Source organism: Leopardus geoffroyi, chromosome D3 (genome assembly GCF_018350155.1).
Source record: "Leopardus geoffroyi isolate Oge1 chromosome D3, O.geoffroyi_Oge1_pat1.0, whole genome shotgun sequence".
Classification (NCBI taxonomy): Eukaryota; Metazoa; Chordata; class Mammalia; order Carnivora; family Felidae; genus Leopardus; species Leopardus geoffroyi.
Window position 1 is genome coordinate 65,096,788 of NC_059339.1, and position 22,174 is coordinate 65,118,961.

Consider the following 22,174-nt stretch of genomic DNA (forward strand, 5'->3'; position numbering starts at 1 on the left):
GTCCACCCCTGGGTCCACCTGCTCCCCCAAGCCTCTGGACTGGGAATGCCAGCCTTCCCCAAGGCTGCTGAGCCTCACATAGGCGAGGCTGCACTTGCTGCCCCTGGTTCTACTCAGGGTACCCACCCTCCTTCAGATTGCCAGGGGCTGCCTGCCCCGTGGCCCAGGCTCATGGCCTGCCATGCCCTCCCAGGTGCAGGCAGCTCTGGGAAGCAGGCAGGAGCCATGGCTTTGATCACACACACAATAACCTCAGCACTGAGGCATCCATGCTAATCACTTTTGATTACAAATGGATTAAACAGGACAGCAGCTGCACAGAGCTGCTTTGATTCAGGCCTGCTCAATAATGAGATGCATAGGCACAGGCTAGGAGGCTGTAGCCACGGGTCCTGCCCAACCCCCATTCCGCATCCTTCAGGGCCACCTCTGGGCAGGGGGCACTGTTCACAGACACAGGGGAAACAAAGGCAATTCCACTAGCCTCAGTGGTGCCCTCAGCTTCATTCAAGCTATCCTTGTAGCCTCCCTGCAGGCTGTGCTCCTTGCCACTTGTTCAGCCATGTTCCTCACCTGCAGGAAGCCCAGCCTGTTCCCTCTGCATTCCCACCGGGCAAGGTGTGGAATGGTTACACAGCAGCCGCTCTACTGAGAAGAATCCCAAGTCCAATTCAGGAACAGCCAGATCCACAAAGGGTCCAGTGGCTCCTTCCCTGCCCCTAAGTATGTCCCTTATGTGGCCACTGGTTTATCGGGGACCAGCACAGCCCTCAGATAGAGACCCATAACAAGTGTCTGCTGAGAGCTGAATGAAAGACAGAGTATCATTTCTACTATCATAAATAATGATGTCCTCGGTAGTACCCTTCACATGTAGAACAGGAAGGACGGAGGTAGACATTCATAGCCCCCCATCCCATTTTATTTTCCCACAAATCCTGTGAGCTGGCCAGGAGTTTTGGGACCTCTTTCAGAAATAAGGAAGCGAAATTTCAGACAGGTAAAATTCAGACCTTTTCTCGGGTGCCTTCGTGTACCCGTTCTGGATCTTTGGGACCAGCCCAAGCTCTGTCATTTTGCCATGTAATCATCTACCAGCTCCTCTTTCCCCTCACTGGAGAATGTCCTGGGTATATCTAGTTTCTGATCATGGCCCCATGACAGCAGTGACCGCCTGTGTGTCTATTTTTGTCTACAGATTGAACCACTCTGGAGTTGGTGGGGTATGAGCAGCTGCTTTGGCTAAATTACGAGGCTCCAGGGAGGGAAGGGAGATAAGAGGGATTCGGCACTGAAGCCAAAAGTTCTCAGGGCTATAAGATGCACTAATAAATTTGACCTTGGGGCATTTCATGTTTGGCCAAAAGAGTTTGAAATAGGAATGGGGCATCCCCGGTTTCTAATAAAAGCTTCCAGAGAAGAGGCAGCATTTCTAACCACCTCTCACCCACCCTTGCCCTCAGCCCAGGAAGGCACAGTGTCAGTCTCATGCTGAGGTGTCTACTTAAAACCTGGCCACAGCAGAGCCACGGCCAAATCCCTCCACAGTACCCACAACCCTCTCATGTGAGAGAATTTTAGAGGATCATAGTCTTGAGGGCAGGGAAGGGAGAAGAAGGGGTTCAAAGTTTAATGCCAGCTATCCCGTCTGTTGATGTGGCACAGGATACTCTCCCCATTCTCCCACTTGAGTGGCCCAAGTTTAGCCTCACCATGCCTCTGAAAGATCTAAGGAAGAGGGAGCAACTCATCTTTATGAAGCATTGCCTTTCTGTGCTCCTGACAGGCATTTATTTTATCATCTAAACATCCCTGGGAGGTGGCTAATGTTATCCACTTTTTATGGGTAAGAAAACAGAGGCTCAGGAGTAAGCTGCATGGAAGAATTAATAGCTGAACTTGACCCTGGCTGACCATCAGGCATGTGTTACTTTGCAGCAGTCATTGCCTCATCTACATTCCCACTTCACAGATGAGTAACTCAGCTCTAGGGATGATGTGTGACTGGAACAAGCTCCTAGCGCTAAGTAATGCCAGACTTCGGCTTCGAATTCAGGAGTCCTAATCTCAGTCTTTCTTTTCACATTATAGATTGTAGGGGCCATTCTGATTTGCAAGCCATTTTCCTGCTTTAGGCCTTTGAGTCTGATGTTCTGTCTCCCTAAAGTGCCATTTTTATAGGTGTCTGTTTAGCAATGTCTGCTCATCCTTCAGGGCTCAGCTTACAGTTGCCTCCTCCCGAAAGCCTTCCTTGACTAGCTCCATCTTGTAAATCAGGTCTCCATTGACTCTCTTGTCATACCCATGCTTTTCTCTCATATTTCTTTTTCCTTGAACGTATCACGACTCTAAATTACATTTATTTTTGTTGTTCAGCAGTAGTGCTGCCTTCCCCAGTTAGACTCTCAAGTTCCGTGAAGGCAGGGACTTTATCTTATTTGTTCATTACAGTATCTGTAGAATGCAGGGTATTTAGCATTCACGTGGGCTCAATAAGACAAAATTAAAATTTAGACATGAGTAGAATGAGCAGACAAGAAGTCTACTGGTCTGAACAAATTCACACCTAACAAAATCAAGAGATGAAATAAGTCCAGGTTCAACACTGCCTTGTCTGTTCAGCTGCTATAACAAAATATCATAAACTAGGTGGTTTATAAACAACACAAATTTATTTCTCATAATCCTGGAGGCTGAAAAGCCCAAGGTCAAGGCACTGGCTAGCTCAGTGTCTGGTGACAGTCTGCTACCTGGTTTATAGACGGCTGTCTTCTTACTGTGTCCTCTCGTGGAGGAAGGGTTGAGGGAGTCTCTTTGATAAGGGCACTCATCCCGTGCATGATGGCTGCACCCTTATGGCCTAATCATCTTCCAAAGGCCCATCTTCAAATACTGTCCCATTGTGGGTTAGGAATTAGCATATGAATTTTGGTGCACACGAGTATTCAGTCCTTAGCAAGTAGATTTACTGCACTTATCTAGGATTTCCTCAGGTACATCTGGAGTTCTGCATAGTGGAGATTTCTCAACATGGCCTACACGTAGATAAACCCCAAAGTGCTCTCAAATCTCCTTGCCCAGGACACCCTCAGCATACCCAGTGTTGCAGGACCAGCTGCACATTAGCCCACAAACCCACCGTGTGCCTCCTGTTCTGCATTGAAGCTCTCGGTTCCCAGCCACACCAAGGTGTTCCTGGGCTACTGAACACACCTACACCATCACCCACACCATGCATTCCAGTCTTCACGAATGATAGCTCCATTCTTCCAACTTCTTAGGCCAAAACCCTTGGCATCATCCTTTACTTGTGTCTTTCCCTCTCACCCCATGGCTAACCCATCAGCAAATACTATTGGCTGTTCTCCACACAGCAATCTACTGTGGCCTAAACCTCGAGACTAATATTTAATGGCTTTATGTGACATGGCCCGACTCCACCCTAACCTCTAGCCACTGTCCCCCTGGCTTACTCTGCTCTAGCTGTACTGGTCTCCTTGCTGTTCCACCAACACAGTGAGCACACGCTCATGTCCGTAGCTGTGCCCATATGTTTCCTCTGTTTGGAATTCTCCTGAATACCCCATGGCTCACTTTCTTACTTAATTTGGGTCTCTACTCAAATATCCTCCGGTCAGAGAAAACTTCTCTGACCAGCTTATTTAAAGCAGTACATCCCTAGTCTTTCATTCCCCATCCCCTTTCTTTTTTTTAGTTTTGTCTTTTATTACAATCAGCAGGTTACATCATTATTAATATTCTTATTGTTATCATTTTACCGTATTGTCTGCCTCAGTGAAAACAAGGACTTGTTTTATATTGTCATTATTATATCCTCAGTTCCTAGAAAAATAAATATTTATTGCCTGAAATCATTAGATGAGTTTTGGCACCCTTCACATTTACTCCATTCGTTAGCCTGGTTTACTGCACACTGAGATTTGCACAGAGGACATAATAACTCCTGAGCTTATTGGAATGTGCCATGCCATACCAGTTGCCTGGCCTGAGGTCCAGTCCAGCTGCCAGTGGTCTTTAGTAGATGGGTTCATGGGCACACCAGCAGTGTGCTGGATGGAGCCAGATTATGGTAGCATGAGTCAGCTAGGCACATCTATTCCCAACTCTGCAATCAGCATCTTCAACTTGGTAGCTTGAAACAGCAGGAGTGCTTATGGGAATTAATTGCCAAATGCCTTACAATGGGGCTTTGCTACCCTGCCTCCAAGAGTCAGGTATTAAAGCACTAGTATTAAAGGTACTAGTCAGCACAAAACTAGTAACAATTTCTCTTCCCACTGATACAGTGTGCTAGGATCTGAAAGCCAGTAAGAGAGAGGCATTTATAAGCTACATAGTGATGGGGCACCTGGGTGGCTCAGTGAGTTAAGCGTCCGACTTCAGCTCAGGTCATGATCTCATGGTCCATGGGTTCGAGCCCCATGTCGGGCTCTGTGCTGACAGCTCAGAGCCTGGAGCCTGCCTCAGATTCTGTGTCTCCCTCTCTCTCTGCCCCTCCCCCACTCACTCTCTGTCTCTCTCACTCTCAAAAATAAATAAACCTAAAAAAAAAGAAAAACTAATATAAGCTACCTGGTGATGACATTGGGAACCATATACAGAGAAGACGAATTGAAAGCACTGGGATATCCCACCTGGAGATGTACAGATCTGATACCTGTAACCGAAAGTACCAAGGGAGGCCCGTGGCAGGAGGACTAAGCTTAACGTAGTCTGTGCACATGGGCAGAGCTGGAGAATGCATAGGGGAAGAGAGGAGTCTAAAATCCTTTGGGTTTGGTGTAGGCTCTAACTTGAGATACAGGGTCTGCAGTGGGTTGATTAGTCCATCTGTTTCCTCATCTGTAAAATGGGGTTCCCATTCCCTATTTAACAGGAAGATCATGATGGTTTAAAAAAGCAAACAGTTAGTTTCTGTTCTCAGGACTCAGGGGATGAGTTTCAGTGAGGCACATTTCAACTGCATAAGGGTAGAACTTGCTAAAGACTACTGCTGTGGCCCTAAAATAGCAAGTGCCACTTCCTCCAAAGTGTTCAAGCCGGGTGTCCATCTGTCAGAGAAGTTAGAGAAGGGGATTCCTGCATTGGAGGGAGGCTGATCTGGATAATCACCCCCCAAGATCCCTTCCACACTAAGTCTTCTACAGCCAAGAACATGTCCCTGGGCAAGTCACTGACCGATTTTTTTGCCTCATTTCCTCCATCTGTCAAACAAGCAGGATAGTCTCTGCCCCTTTCTGTTTTGTGCTGCTGTCAGGATGATTAAGTGAGATCATCATTTGAAATTTTTTAGGTCTAGGGAGTAAAGGTATTTTGTCATCTCCTACTTCCTTCTTGTTATAATAGAAACACTTTATATCTTGAAATAGGATAACATTCCCTATGACTTGGCTATGAAGAATACCCATGATTTTTCATCTAGTCAATTATAGAGTGAATAATTAAAAGACAGCACTATTGTCAAACTCTTAAATTCTTTGTGGAAATAAGCTGTGTGTCTCAGAATTGAGATTATTGTTAATATCGCATGAGGTCAAGGAAAGCCGTAGGGTGACTGGAGAGATCAGGCCCTGCTGTTGACATGACATGCCTCTCCCATAGCTACAGCAAAGGTGAGCAGCTGGGCACAGCTAGCTGTGGCCTCCCTGCCCTCTTGCCCCTCTTCTAGCCCAGAGTCAGGCTTGCTTCACATAGCCATGTAGCAATAGGTCCTTTGCCCCCCAAATTACGGGCCTCTCTCATCTCTGTTCTTAACTACAATTCCTTAGATATGGAATTTGTTTTTACCAAAAGACATGGAGGCTCTGATTTTTCTTCTCTGGTTAGAAGTGAAACACAGCAGACAGCTATCCTGAGAATAGTTACACGGTGAGTGAGAGATGGAGGGCATGGATCATTCTGAAGACAAACTTAGGTTTCACTAACTCCTCAGTTGTGCCAAGGGCCCTGCTTCTCCTTATCATCCTACCACTCCATCATTTTCTATGATATCCCACCCCTGAGTACCTTTAGTAATAGTTTGTATGAAGCCTGATAATGCCCAGGTGAGTGGTGGGGCTATGCATAGCCTTTCCCAGATTCACAGGCTGTCTGATCATGAGGTGATCTTACAGAGTTCCTCACGTCAGAGGTGGGGAACTACCTAAGAGCCAGGTAGAGATGTTACTTGTGAGAGGTCACACTACCAATGAATTATCAAATATGGCTGCAAAAGTGAACATCACCAGTCCCTGTGGTGGGCCCTTTGTATTTGTGCTATAAATAAATGGCTTGGGCATATGATTACTAAAGGGGTCTCAGACTTAGTTAGCAGCTACATCCAGTCCTGCTGATGTAGCATCTGTGTTGTTCATTCATTTTGTTCAGTCTCAGTGGGCAGTATATAGAGAGGCATCTCCAACTGAGCCAGCCAGAAATCATGGGCAAGTGTGTCCAAAAATGGGTGGACTGTGAGTCAGGCATACAGGAGATTTCAGGGAGAACAATTAAAGGACACTTTATTTGGAGAAGAGGTCCAGGGAGATATAATCAACATTTGACTGAGCCATTTTGATAAATAGGAAACCTCCATTTTTGAGATGCTCCTGTGAGATGATCTTGTTCTTTAGAGTGAAATCATAAGAGAACATTTTTTTTTTTTAGCAAACTGTAGTTAAGTAAGGACTGCATGAAACACAAAACAGGTATATGCACACCCCAGCGAACAGCTGCATCAACTGTTTCCAGAAATCCTGTATAAAGTATAAGAGGGACAGATTTTTAACACAGTACCCAGGTGTGTGTGTATATGTCAAGGAACCATGCATCCTTCAAAGTTGTCATGCTAGAGTCTAGTCCTATTTTCTGAAGGTGTTTTACTCCCTTAATATATTGGGGGACATCTTTACAAGCTGTGGTAGACCCTGTAGAATATCTTCAATGGTGAAGAACCACTCTGGAAACAGCCAGATGTCTTGGTCCTCAGAGAACTCCCATCCCAGGGAGTGGCAGGACCAAGTGAATACTCAGCACTTTCGCAAGGCCTGTAACACTAATGCAAAAGCAGAGCCATTTGTGAAAGAGATTGCACACTGGTTGTGCAGTTTTCAAACAGCAGTTCAAAGAGATTTTCATTTCAACCGAAAACAAAGCATATAAACAAGCAAGTTCTACTTGGTTAATTAAATAAAATGAATAAGCAAATAACCAGATCTTACTTCCTTAAAAATACTTAACTAATCTTTCTGATGAAAACTGCAAGCAGAGGTATTTGGTAAACAAAGGCTATCTTTCAAATTTTAGTTTGTGAAGGCTGTTCCTTGCGAATGAGAAGAACTCCAGTTTCATATCTCTTATCTTTGATAAAGATGGTTGCCTGTCTCTCCTGAAGATTGTACCTACTGCTGTCCATTTTCATCACTCTGTCAGGTGCAAAACTGTCTTTACTACTTATTCCTCCTAGTCCTCATCCTATGTTGAATTCAAGGAGGACATAAACCATGTTTCATGCCTGTTGTAACAGAGATGGGATTTCCCATTTTTGTGTGTTATCTAAAGTGCCCACTTTTATGGCCATAATGATATTATTCTTTCTTGGGATGCAACTACCCACTTCCCGTTATTGGTTACCTTTTATTTATTTTTTTAAATAAATGCCTTCCTCATTGTGTCTTAGCTAGCATCTCTAAAAGGCAGAGATCTTTTCTAACTGGGATGAGATGACCTGTGACAGCATTTAGATTGCCTGCCAGCCCCACACATATGGAGTAGTTAAGAATGAACATAGGCCATGGTTTCAGGTGGAATTGAGCATATTCTCTGGATCTGTCAATTGCTGTCTTGCAACTTTGAATAAATAATTTCCTGTAGCTAAGTTTCTGCTTTCTCATTTGTAGGATGGGTGTACTCATGGTACTGCTTCATGAGGTTCTTGAGAAAATGTAATGATATGAGCTGATCCCTGGAAAGCATTTAGTAGTTCATGGGGACTCCCAGCATCTGTGACATGCCTGGAACTTAGCATGCCCTGATTAGCTGGGAAGGAAAAAGGAATGGAGGAGAGAAAGGTGGGAGGTGGGGAGAGAGTATAAACTTGGTTAGGAAGTTTATGGCCGTGTAAATGTACAGTGCAGACTTTAGTGAGTCCTTGGTCAGCTAGAATTCGTGAACAAAGTTCCTTGGGAAAAAGTTATCTTGAGTTCAGAGAAATTTGAGGAGAAGATCAAGAGAGTGGGCATTAATTTAGATATCTGCACTGTGAGGCCACCTGGGGCTGATGAGAAGCCTGGCTCCTACCTGCATGGCAAGTCATTTGGGGCACAGCTGGCAGTGATAAAAATGTCCCTGGAGCCAGGACTGACTCCCTGGCACCGTAGGAAGGGAGAAAGCACCAATCCATTTAGGGATGACTGAGGGGGTCATGGATGGCTTAGACAGAGGTCTGGACTTGTCGTGATTCAGAGTCATGGTCACATCCCAGTTCTGTCACTTTTTGCCTCCATAACCCTGAATTATTCAACCAATTGGAGCCTCAGATTGCTCAACTATAAATTGTTGAAAATAATACTACCCTGCATTGGTAATGTGAGCATGAAGAGGGATAATGAAGTTAAAGCATCTACCTGGTACAATGACAAGCAAAAGGTGGCTCCTGAAAAATAAACTGTTTTTCATATTATAATTTCCAAGAGTTTAGGGTAGGCTTCTTGGAGGAGATCCTTCTATTTCACCTGAGACTTAGAAAAGCTATGGCTGCTGGCATCTGCAAGGTCCAGCTTGACTTTATCCCTTTTAGAAATTCACCTGTAATTGTGATTAATTGCTCCAGATTTAGCCTAGGGGACCCAGATTACCAGCCAAACTGGTTTCACTGAGGTGAGGAGCAGAGCTTTTGACTCCAGTGCTCAGACCCTCTCTGAAGCAAGTACCTTCTGACTTTTCCATTTTCTGCTGAGAGTGAGCCTAAGGGTGCGAATCAATTTTCTGGGGTTCACCAAGGGGATGCATTTGAAAGCTTTAATATGATTTGTAGAGCCAAGTGAGCCGATCATCTGGTCAGTTCTAAGCAGAAACTCAGAAAATGATGAGAAGAGAGAGATAAGAATGGGTTCCTCCCCTTCCCTCAGCATCCAGCCTTGCTTGGCATATGTTCAATGAGGGGAACCTCCTTTATTGGCCTTTTACGGACTTTGGAAACAGCCCACAGATGCTTGCAATGTGATTTCTTCATTTTGTTCAAAGGAAAGGACCTACAGCCCAGATTGTGCTCCTGAGAAGCAACGTATCTTTAGCTCCTTCCTTTCCTGGTAAATTAGTTATGCTTCCTTAAGCGTGTAGCTTGCTGAACTTCAGGAGAAGAGAGCAGACATCACTGCCTACAGAAAGTGTAAAGAAAGGAAGAGAAAGGATTTTCCTGATGAGTAACTCATAGCAAGTATTAAAGGCTGTGTTCCTAAAACAAGGTCTAATGTGTTCCTAAAATAAGTTGTAAAGGTTAATTCTCCTTTCCCCAGGTATATTCGGTTAGCACTGTGAATGGCATGTTCACCTGTCTAAGGGTCTTCTCTTTTAAGGTATGAATTTTCAAAATTTCTGTTTTGTAAAGCTTTAAATCATCTTCACGGAGAAGTCCAATATGAAATAACAATAGAAGTTGTGCTGCCCTGAATAAAGGGGGTTGGGGTTGGAACTCAGCTCCCTCCTTTCATCTACTCACAGTCGCCAGGACCCTTCTGTGGAATCCAGGGCTCCATAGGGCACAGTTTGAAAACCACTGTTCTCTATGTTTGTTATGCATGGTTCATTCCGAGGTGTCAGAAGCATCATAAGAGGATGTGCTAGAACCTGATCATGCATATTCCAAAAATAGCATGGCTCATAGAATATCATGATGTAGTGAAAAAAGAACATGAGTCAGCCAAACGAGGCTCTGATGCCATTCTACCACTCACTTGTTGTATACCTTCAGAAATGACTTAACCTACTTGAGCTACTTTTTACTGAAACACTTAATAAATGGGGATGTGAACATCCACGTCCCAGTGTATACCAAGTGTACCTTTGTTAACTTCCCACCCAATACCACACAAGATGCTGTCCGTGAAATCCATTTTTCTTGGTCTAAGGAACAAGGAATTTAAAAATAATTCTAATGGGTATTTCAAAAAGGGTGGTACCAGCTTCTATAAGTTCACCAATTTGAAGTAACATAAAACAAAACTCGTTGTCTCAGTGAGTTCCAGATTAAGGCATAAGAGTCCTTTTCTGTCATTAGGTCTCTGTAGTAATAGCTCTAATCTACAAGAAGAAGGATTAAAGACATTTCCACTCAAAAGTTGAAACAGTTGTGATTTGGGCAACAAATATGAATACCACCATTAGAACATAGGTTGTATGTACAAGGTTACAGATGGAAGCTTAAAAAAAAAAGTAGAGCTCTTTTGGCTGCATACCTAGGGCATTTTGTTAGAAATCTCACCTGTAAATATTAGAACCCCTTCATTAAAAAAAAAAAAATATATATATATGTATGTGTATATATGTGTGTGTATGTATATATACACATATATACACATATAAACATATATATACATATATATACGTGTGTATACATATATACACACGTATATATACATATATACATATATATATACACATATATACATATATATGTATATATACATATATACATATGTATGTGTATATATATACGTGTATATATATTACTGCAAGACCAGGCTTGCTTGCAGTTATATTCAGTTATTATTAGTCATCCTTGTTGCTCTTTGGAATGGATTCCATAGCTAAGACTGGAGTTGTCAGTGGTTTCAGATTCAACCTTTAAAATTCCATGAAGGCTGAAAGGATTTAGCAAAAGGACACTCAGCCCAACCAGAATGGCAGCTTTAAGTGTGTAACTTGCTTCTTTGGCTGGTGGGAAGCCAGGTGCTTGGCTTCTATACCACACACTCCAAGTGTCTTGGCAGCTAGACTAATGCTTTTGGAATTGTAAGGTTTTTTACCTTGAGCTCAGATGTGGATGTGACTGCAGGCTTACTGGGATGATGAGCCCATGTAGCAATCTGAGTGACCATCTGTCTAAGTTCCTGATTGCACACCAGTCCAGTAATGGAGATACTAGTACAAGACCATCCCACTGCCCTCCTTTTTGTCTTTCTGATTAGGGATACTTCCAGATAGTGGAGACAGTCTCTTAAAGGTATGTATTTGGGAGGAGAGTTGCTGGAAAAGAGAAGAGGGGAGAAAACTAGAAAGAGTCTGCTCCATCTCTTTTTGGTCCCTGAGGTGAGAAGGACACGTTAGGGTGCTAGAAGTGTACGGCCAGAGAGAGCGTAGAAGTCATTCTATAGGTGGTAAAAGAAGACCTGGACCGGTGAAGTGAGCTGGTGACAGATCCTATAGTGAGTTGAGCTGGAACCAGGGCTAGGACATGAGTTTTCTCCCTCCAAGTCTAACTAATGCCCTTTTGTATAGCAATGGCCATTGACCAGCCCTGTTAGGAGCAGGAACCTAATGGTACCATTTCACCTCCCTATTCCAATTTCCACATTGTCTTTGTGGTCTTGGTGAAGTAGTGAGCTCGCTTATGGTGGGTGTTTCCAGAGCCTGCTGCTTGGTGGAAATCACCTTCAGCTTCTTCCTTTTTCTCTGTCTTAACCCCTGACTTACCTTGCACCTCTCCCCGGCCCTTTCAGAATCTCCCAGTCCTCTGTGTTAGGGCATCTAAAACTTTCTTTCAGTTGCATACATATGGTTGGCTTTGTTCCAGATTATCCATTGGGTGACTCACAATCTTTCTGAGTCTGTTTCCTTTCTGCCAAGTTAAAGAGTGGGGCTAGTCAGTTTTCAAAAACCCCAGTCACACATTTGATTTTGTTTTTGTCTTGGCTTGCTGGGACATTGCCTTCCATAAAGGCTGTCCTGAACTTTGTGGATTGAGGGCCTGGATTGGGATGGGTTTCAGGTTCCATCCTGTAGCCAAAGGAAGAAGCAAATGACACTTTACAAAGTAAAGAGGGAGAAACTGATCCATTTCCTACAAAATAGGAAAGAGAAAAGGGGAACAGATTGAAAAGTTTGTGTGTGTGTGTGTGTGTGTGTGTGTGTGTGTGTGTGTGTGTGAAGGGGGTTAATTAGAAGTTTTATTTAATGAAAGGATGGTATATTTAAGGACAATTTCAAACTGGAGCATTTATTACCCCAAAGCCATCTTTGCTCTGTTCTTTTATCTATCAGCCTACTCATCCATCCATCCATCCATCCATCCATCCATCCATCTCCCATGCCATCATTTATTTCCCAGGCCCACAAGGGAAGAAATATCTGTAAAGAGAAAATGACCTAGAAGGTCCTCAGTACAATGAGGCTTCAGTGTGTCCAGCTGCATGTCTGTAAGGTTGAGATCCTTCTGGATAGATGTCCAGGGTGACCCACATCCCTCCCTTTTGTGTCAGTGACTCCCTTCCCAGGTACATGTACCCCAGGTCATGATCCCCTGGGGGATCAGTGGGGATATATTAGGCCCCACTCTTCCCAAATGAAGTGTGTCCTTTTGGTAAAGGGCCAGCAGAAGGGAAATACTGTTTCTGGGGAAGGAGGGTACAGGGAGGAAAAGGGAGTAGCCTCCTGTTCTCTTCTGAGGGAAGCTTTAGACACTGTGGAAGTTAGTGGGTGGGAGGGCAGCTGCTTGAGGGACAGTCCTAGAGGGCACAAGGTGAGGCTGGCTGCAGCTGGATGGAGGTGACTTTTGGTGAGGGAAGCAGAGGGAGACCCCCATGCAGAGAGCTGGGTGGCAGGAGAGCAGAGAGCAGAATGCCTCTGCACCCGAAGGTGAAGAGACTCCTCTCTCGCCCCCTCAGAGCTTCACAGCTTCCTTCACCCTCCTACCTGCTCCCTAACCCACCCCTCAGGCTTGGAGAGACAAAAAAAAAAAAAAAAAAAAAAAGAACTTGTGCCAAGAGAGAAATTGCAGCTCCTCAAAAATGGAAAGCAGGGTCATCATCCTAATATTTTGAATGTGGACTGTTCCAGAGAACAGCAAGACGTGTCAGGAATGAGAATGGTCTGAGACAGGGCCCCAGGAACACTGCCCACTCCACCAGGGAGATGAAAGAATTTTCTCCTTCCTTTGCCTTTTAAATGTAATTCTGTCTGCCCTTCTCCCCCAACACCCGCTCAACCCTCTCACTGGGAGCAGTGCAGACATTTAGCAGTCCTGGGAAAAGGCAGGATCCTTTTCATTAACTTCAGCCTGATTGAAGTCCCCAGAGCCATAGCAGATTGCATTTTCCTCCCTCTCTGCCTGCCTGTCTTGGATGCCTCCCCGCACAGCCAGGCTGCTCTGGGCAGTGAACGGTTTTCCAGTGGGACAGAATGAGGCCAGTCTCTGAGTAGGGGGATGGTCTGGAGAGGGTCTAGATCAATGCTTTTCAGGGCAGTGGCTTTGGCTTTGTGGAGGGACACCTGAATGTCTTCTTGCCCAGGCCTCAGTTTCTCCTGTGTTCTGAGCATATGCACCTCTTTTTCAGCACAGAGGCAGGCAGCCAGCTGTGTCTGGACTTAGGGTTGGACTGGACTGAGATGGTCACTAGTGGGGGTTTCTGCAGAGGGACTGGGGATTACAGGACTCACCCGGGCTTCTTGTTAACCAGCCATGTGATCTTGAAGAAGTCACTTATTGGGGCACCTGGGTGGCTCAGTCAGTGAAGCGTCCGACTTCGGCTCAGGTCATGATCTCACAGTTCGTGGGTTCAAGCCCCGCATCGAGCTCTGCTCTGACAGCTCAGAGCCTGGAACCTGTTTCAGATTCTGTGTCTCCCTCTCTCTCTGCCCCTCCCCCACTCACGCTCTGTCTCCCTCTGTCTCAAAAATAAATAAACATTAAAAAAAATTTTTTTTAAAGAAGTCACTTATCAACTTCTTCTGCAAAATAAGGACTTAGTCTGGAAGGTTGAAATTCATTTCAGTGGCAGAACATTTGACTCTAAATTAATTTGTGTACATGAAGGAAAGAAAAACAGAACCACTCTGGTTGAAGGGAGGGAGAGGTGGACACAGTAGGAGCTCTCTGACTATACTACCTTCCCTTGCTCCAGTTCCCTAACAGAAGTGGCTCCTGACCCCACTGTAGACATGGTGATTTTTCTTATCCACCCAGAGAGCTTCAGCTGTCTCCTTCAGGTTCTGATAGTCTTTAAGATTGGAACTCTTTTGGGGTACAGATCTGGGTGGGCTGCAATTTCAGAATGCAGGAGGACTTCCTATCCTGTATTTCTAATCTACATCTGAGCACCAGGCTGCAGTGCTGAGGACCAGTCCTTTCTCCTTTCCTGCGTGTGGAATGTGTAGACATTTAGGAAATAATCAGCTTTGTAAATGGGAGTGGCCAAGGAGCAGGGTCTGTGTTTTGCCAAAGTGTTCATGTATTTGGGTTAGAGCAAGGGTAGAATCCAGGAGCCAGGCAGGCAGGGAGTCCTAGCTGGATGTTTTGGGAAAAGCAGACTTCTGCACACTGTTCATTCTGGAACCATTGAGGGAGGAAGTCTCAAAGCTTGCCTTTGGCTGTTTCCATGTCAGATAACACCTAGATTATCTCTGTGCTAGATTGTGATGGAAATAGTTCAGAATTTCCAAGGTAAAACATTCAGAAGTTCTGGAAGTACTTGGTAACCATACCCGACACCTCCTCCTGCCTCCCCCAAACCCAGCTCAGATAAACGACCACATCTGAATGGCCATGGGCTCACTGTGTTGTTTCATCCACAGGCAAGGGAGCTTGCCTTCTCTTTCTGGTAGTGGGTTCATTCACTTTTCAACCACTTTCTCTTTCATACCGGCTTTCCTTCAATTTAACTTTGACTCCTACACTGAAGTGTTCACTCATAAAACCTACAGCAAGGAGAGAAGAGCTTGCTCTCATCATGTAAGTTAATTAATTCATTCAAATATCTGAGTGCCTACTTCATGCAGGAAATGCTCTAGATGTTGAGTGCCCTTTCCTCTTGTCGACTTGAAGGGTGTCATAAGCTGTCTCTCACACTTCTTTTCTCCAGGCTCAGCAACTTAGCCGTTCTAGTCTTCACCTCTAGGTTGACAATATTCACCACTTTCCTTTTAAGTCGTTTGGCCAACAGGTATTTATTGACTAATCACCTGTCTAGACTCTTCTCATCACTTTGAGGAATGCAGAAGTTACATAAGATATAAATCATGTCTTGTTGGGCCTGGTCTCGTTAAGTGAAAAAATAAAACAAAAAATACACACGACAACACAAAACAGAGCCTTAAATAATTAAGAACTAAGTTACATGCATCTGATTTCCTTTGAAGAGAAGGAAGGAAGATATTAAGGCTTCCAGGAAGGTGGGATAGATCCTAATTTTGTTGAGCTAGGGACATAACAAGTAATAACCAAAGATGCCATTATCTCTATATCCAACCAAACAAATGGATCTGGTAACTTCTCAATCCCAAAACCATTGACACGAGGGAATAGTGCATATGTTATGATGCTGTGAACACCCTTGTGGTTGACTCTAGATGTAGCATTTCATGATAGGAGGAAGTAGATGTTTTGTCTCATGCTTTCTCTCTGGCAAACCCTGTTAAAAGAGGGAAAGAAAGATCCCTGCCTGTTGGATTCCCAAGGCCTAGAGAATTCGAGGTTTGATCCTACGTGTTAACACATGTTGGTGGCTCTGTCCTTGCAAAGGTCACTCCCATGCCCATACCTCACTCCAGACTTTCTGTCACTCCTCCCCAACTCTACCCTAACCTTTGCTCAGCTCAAGTTAAAGGCTTAGACTGCACTGATAAGCTCTGAAGAGTAGATGGTCATTACCAATTAAATGAAAGAATGTCTGGAAGAAGGGTCAGTGAAGGGTCATTCATAGGGATATGCTTTATGTTACTGCCTGTGGCTCATTGACTAATAAAGTAACACTCGTTTTTTTTCCTCCTACTCCACCTCCACAAATTATCTCCAATGTGCTATAATCCGGAGGCATCCTAGCATAGAAGGGAGAGGACGAGCTTTGGGAAAATATAGTTTTGGATACATACACGTACTACCTGCGTGACCTAGAAAATGTTATTTAACCTCCATTGAGTCTCGGTTTTCCCTTTCATAAAGTGGAGATACTTTTGATCTCACACGACAGTCATGAAGCTTAATAAAGTATGTAAGGCAGGGACCACACTGCTGGCTACCTAGGCTATTCTCTACCCTCGGTGTCTCCTAATTCCTTCCTTTCTCCTTATTGTACACTGTGGCTGGCAATGTCAGATGCAAAGGGAGCTGGGCTGGGACTGGCACATCCCTCGTCCATGTCTGTCTTCTTCCACCTGCCCATCCGAAGCCCCTTGCCCTGCCACCTTTGTGTTTTCAAGGCTCAGTTCCATCTCCATCTTCCTAAAGCAACCCTGCCCTGACCTCTCTTGCTTTATGCACACAGTTTGATGCTTACACTCTACTACCCTCTGCTTGCACTGACATAAACATATCTCATCCTTTGACCAATCTGTAGGTTCCTTAAAGGCAGGGACTAACAAGTCTTATGATTAGGTTTGGCCCTCGGTGTCTAGTCAGGTACCCTAATGGCTTGTTGCTTGGTTGTTTCATAACAAACAGAGGGGCCAGACTGTCTGTCAGGACTGATGCCACCTTCTCCAGGCATCTTCAGCATGAGGAATCTAGCCCTCAGGACTGGGTGTGGGGAGAAAGGTACAGTGTGTACACTGTCTACCTCCTTTCTGCTCTATTCCGGAGTTAACACCACTTTATGTATCATTTTTGGCAAAGTGATTTAGAGAAGCTAAGCAGCCCAGTTGAGCTTTCCTGAAGGCTAGAGGCATTGGAGCCCAGCATGACTCCCTCTCTTTCTTGAACCGAACAAAATACTGTTACAGCAAACATGAAATCTTTCCTCTTTTTCACAGATGCTCTCCAGGCCTAACAAAGCTAGCAGTCACACTCCTTGAATCAAAATAAGCATCTGCCCTTTTTCTCTTTATCCTACAATTTCCCAGCATTTTTGTGCAACAATAAAGAATGTGATTATTTTAGCAATTAATCGTACGCTTTTATTTGGTGCTTTCTGGAGAGGATGCAAAAATATCAAAACATGAACTTGACCCTTTAATATTGATTAAACACAGAAACTATATAAACCTGACTCTTATCTTCTAATACTGTGCATGGCAGTTTGAGGCATAAGCTGTGAATACCTACATAGTATATAAGATCAAAGGTAATATATGATGAAGGGAAACTGAGTCACATGTAGGTGGGTAAAGGGAGGGTTATTTTTTACTGGTCTAACTGAAGGAAAAGAAGTAGAAGAGGAAGAAAGAGAAGAAGGGGGAAGGGAGAAGGAGAGGGAAAGGAAGAGGAAGAAGAAGAGGAAGAGGAAGAGGAGGAAGCAGCCCTCCTGGAGGAGACAGTCTTTAACTGTCTCTTTAGCTTATGATATCACAGACTACTTTGATAGTAGGAAGACAGGGACCCTCTCCCTAAGGAAGTGTTCTACATCTATAAATTCACACATAATTGTACTGACAATTTCAGGAGGCTGTGGACCTGCTGAAGGGCATACATAATCCCATCTGTAATGTAAGACCCTTTGTAGAATTGGAGGTACATGGACAGGGGGCTGCAGAGGGAGGTGAAGAAGTCAGAGCTGTGGTGGACACCAGGTGAGAAGGCTGTTGGGTCCAGGTTCCTGGCCCAGAAATACCACATTTAGCTCCAGATCTAGATGGTGGTAAGTCCATCACTGGTAAGTTGTCCTGAGGACAGTGTGTGCAAACTTGTGCAAACTCAGAAAACCCCTCTGTTCTTTTCCAGCTCCTCACAGCCAGTGACCTTGCAGCCAGTGACCTCAAAGGATTTCAGCCACAGGTAAGTCCACCAATCCTTTTATGAAGCTCAGGAAAGTGAAGTGTTCTAGTTTGGTCATGACCACATGAAGTTGGGGCCAGGGCAGAAACCCCCATCTTGGATTTACATTTTCTCCATCAGACTGACTCTGTCACCCTTGACAATGAGCTCCTGCTTCATGTCATTGCAAACAAAAGTATCTTTCTGCTATCTTTCTTAATATTTTATAGCAGGGAATAAACATAGGCCAAGATGGCAGTAATGCTTGGTGGTGCACAGTCTAGCACAGGAAAAGGCTAAAACCAGGGAGGTAGAGGATGGGGTGGGACTGGCTTTCTCCCACGGATTTCCCTTTTTGGGGACACGATACTCACATTTCTGAAAACATTGTGCGAATATGACTTGGAGTCATGGGCTGGTGGCCAGGTCATCTCAGACTCGTGCACAGAGAGATGGTTGCGTTTTGCTGACCATGGGCAGGAAATAGGCCACCATTCTCTCTGGCCAGAGTGCTGTTTGGAGGTCATCACAGGCAGAACACACAAGGGAGCAGGCAAGGGGTCTCTGAAAACCCCTTTGGCAGCGGTAAAGATGGAAAATCACCCTCCCTGTCCCTGGAAGAGTATTGCTGGTACCACAGGAACACATATACAGAGCAGACACGCTGAGATCCTTTTGTTCCTCCACAGACCCCAGTGGAGATGCAACATGTATACAAAGAGAGGTAAACCCAAGAGTGACAGCTGTGGTCCTCCATCCCTGCCCCGATCCCTCTTTTAATATAAACCTTTCTGTCACTACCCTACCAATGCCCTTCCTAAGATCCCCATTGTTCTGTACCTCTGTGGGGAGACACCGTAGCTCACAGAAGAGAACATCTGGGACAGAGCAAGTAATTTTCTAGTAGCAAGAATTCCATATATTTGGTAATGTTTTCTTCTTTAAATGTTTCATATCCAAGAGCTCACCATGCCCTCACTATACTTCTACATGTGGTACATCCTATCCCCTCATCCTGCAAGGGAACCAAGGATGGGGGTCTTGATAAGAAATGGCCCCAGATCACACAGAGAGCTGGGGACAAGAGCAAAGAGTAGAAAATGAGAGGCTTGAGAAAGAGATGGAACAAAACAAAGAGCTCCATGGGTGAGAGTCAAAGATGAATCCTTGCACTGATTTGGGATTTGGTGCCCTTCTGTTGATCCTTGTTATCCATTGTTAATGCATGAAGACTTAAAAGTAGATAAGCAGCAAGCCTTTTGACAACTATTGAAAACTGATAATCACTCGTTCACATATTCATACAAACTTCCAGGTGAGCTAAGGGAATGTGAAACAAAGACGAAAGAAAATCAACATTTACCCATACCCCATCCATGGCTACACTCACACGCAGTGGCATCCCAGTTAAAGGTTCATTTTTATCTGAAAATTTATAGAAATAAACAGGGTAAAAAAGGCCTCTGTGATGTTTCATGGCTTGGAAAGGCACATAGTAGAGACTGAGTTTACGGAAGGGGTGTGTGTATATGTTTGCCTCTATGATTTTGGCCCTGATTCTTTCTGAGGTGGTCATATTCTTGCCACGTTTTTTGAGCTACATTTCTAGATATTAGATTTAAAGTGAACTATTAAGGAAAGGAAAGGTTAGATATATCTGGGGTATGTCCATAATATTTGAGGCTGTGATTCTAGAAAGGCTGCTTCTGTGCTCCCACGGATAACCCCACACTAGCTGGTGCAGATGGCTCACTCTCCTGGTTCTGTCTGACCTTTCCACATTATTCCATTTGTGTGACATCCCCTGAGGCTGGAGACATAAATGCATATTTTTCACTCCTCAGGATGTGTGTTCCTGAGGCCAGGAAGCCCTGGGAATCTTGTGGGCAGAGTGTAATGCCCAGATCAAAGTTAATTCTCCAGTGTTATTCCTAAATCAAAAAGGCCCGGATGTGTCTCAAGTCAACACGACCTTTTGGGTGCTCTTCCGAACAGAAACCAAATGCTGCCCACGTGCTTTGGGCTGCCTTCTCCCAGCCCCGCTGCACCAAATTGTCGGTTTCTGTTGTTATTTTCCTCTTTTCGTTTCAGATGAAACTGAGCCCCATGCATCCTGATGTCTGCAGTAATTCACAGACACGTTCCCTTGCAGGAACTGTGGGGGACTTTCAGGAGGGGACCTCACTAAGACATCTAGGACCCCTCCCCCCCAGTTACATTGACAGGCTGTCAGCTTTCACAGGATTCACACTTATCACATGCATGTAAAGGGTTTTCTTTTCCTTGGTGCCTGTTCCTGCTGCAACTGTGTAAGGAAAATAGCCACAATTCCCTCCGTAATCTTTGATGGCTCTCAGTGTTGAAAGTGTGGGGCAGCAACTGTATTGAACTAAACTGTTCTGTCTCTTTGTCTCTGTCCTTTCTGCATCCAGATAAAGGAGGGTAAGGAAGTGACTGTCTTTCTCCCCACAATTATTGGTTTGTAAAGACACCATACTCATTCCTGGAAACAAACACATTACTTCCAAGGACGAGCCTGATGATGGATGCTAAGGTTCTAAGTCTGGGAGGATAATGATGAGTGTTCTTCCTGGACTGGTGTACTTGGCCTCTGGACTGCACAGGATGGAACTGTCTCCTAGAGTCAGGCCTGAGCTGACAGGTGGCTGCCATTCTTAGCTAGTTTTAAAGGCATGAGTTTTTTGGAAAAGCTTCTGAAATCCACACTTGAAGCCCCCCCAGACCCTTCCCTTCCATTTGGTTCCAGCCCCAAGCATTTTTATTTTCCATTATCTTGTTCTTTCGCTTTTTTGAAGAAACAGATGCACTGAGTTTCCTTTTCTTCTTGTCTTTGGATAGTTGGAAATGGGGACCCTCATTCCCTTTTGCCAGACTATACCTCTCCACCTTCCATGAGAATAAAAGCAGGCATCTCATTCCCTTTAGCAAAATCCACCAATCAAATGCTTTCTTCTCTGATTTTCTTTTTATTCTCCCCACCCCACCCCCAATATAAAAGGTATAAGTATTCACTGTAGAAACTTTCGAATGTGTGAAGGATGTCAAAAGGTACAAACTTCCAGTTATAAAATAAATAAGTCTTAGGGATATAACGTACAGCATGGTGACTATAATTAATAATACGGTATATTTGAAAGTTGCTGAGATACTAGGTCTTAAAAGTTCTTACCACGAGAGAAATATTTGTAACCTGTGCAGTGATGGGCATTAACTGTTAAAAAATATAGTTTGGTTCCTGGGTGCCTCAGTCAGTTGAGCGTCTGACTCTTGATTTTGGCTCAGATTGTGATCTCATGGTTCCTGGGTTCGAGCCCCGTGTCGGGCTCCACACTGCAGAGTGGAGCCTACCTGGGATTCTCTCTCTCAAAATTAAAAAAACAAAAACCTTGAAAAAATATATAACTTAAAAAATAAATCTCGAAAGTACAGAAAAAAACAGAAAAAATCTCCTCTAACTCCACCCCAGAAATATAGATAATGACATTTTGGGAGATAGTCTTACAGTCTTTGTTGTATGTCAATAAATATGCATCTGTTGGATTTTTTAAAATGTGATAACATACTTTGTATGCTTTTTGTTACCTTCTTTGCATGCTTTCCATGTCACTGAAGAATCTTCTAGCAGCTGGCTCTTTTGATCTAGTTGCTGGTCCCATCATATAGTTACCACCTCCCCCTTGCTAGACATCACATTACTTTTGTAGACTGAGATCTCCAGGAGCAAATGCAAGTCCTAACTCCACTGCCCTCAATCTAGCGTCCAAGGCTACTTGGCATTTAGTTTTTTTGTTTCTCAGTTCCTGCAGGGATGTGAAGACTTGTTAAACTTTCCAGTGAGGTGTCCATGTGAATGTGCCCATGGGCATTTGTGTGCACACTTACAAGGGGTGGAGGATGTGGTAAAGAAATAACCATAGTATAGGGTCCAGACTCAGATGCAGGGCTTCACATGCCCAGCGTCTATGCTGGGAAAGTGACCTTGAAAAAACCCATTCTTTCCAGAGGAAAGAGCCCACTAAAGGGCTTGTTCCTTACCTATTTTATACACTCCCCATGGTCTTAGAGGAGAGGAGGATACTTCCTGTAGAAAAAATGGAGTTTTACTTCAAGTGTGCCTCATGACAGAATTTTGTGGGGCAGGTGTAATAGCTGTCCTATCAGGGGTAGCCATGTGTAAGGAACTTCTAAAAGGTCCATTGCTATTATGGTTAAGGGTACAATGTAGTGAAAGGCAAGAAGGAAGTAAGTCAAGAACAT

General features: G+C 44.3%; 1 protein-coding gene across 4 annotated transcripts in view; it reads left to right on the forward strand.

Annotated features, from left to right (window-relative positions):
* SETBP1 (SET binding protein 1) overlaps positions 1–22,174 on the forward strand; it is a 376,778-nt gene that overhangs the window by 170,693 nt on the left and 183,911 nt on the right. For all 4 annotated transcript variants that reach the window (XM_045457590.1, XM_045457593.1, XM_045457591.1 and 1 more), the window contains exon 3: positions 17,864–17,917. In XM_045457590.1, coding sequence (XP_045313546.1) covers positions 17,864–17,917 — 54 coding nt within the window. The remainder of the gene's footprint in view (positions 1–17,863; positions 17,918–22,174) is intronic.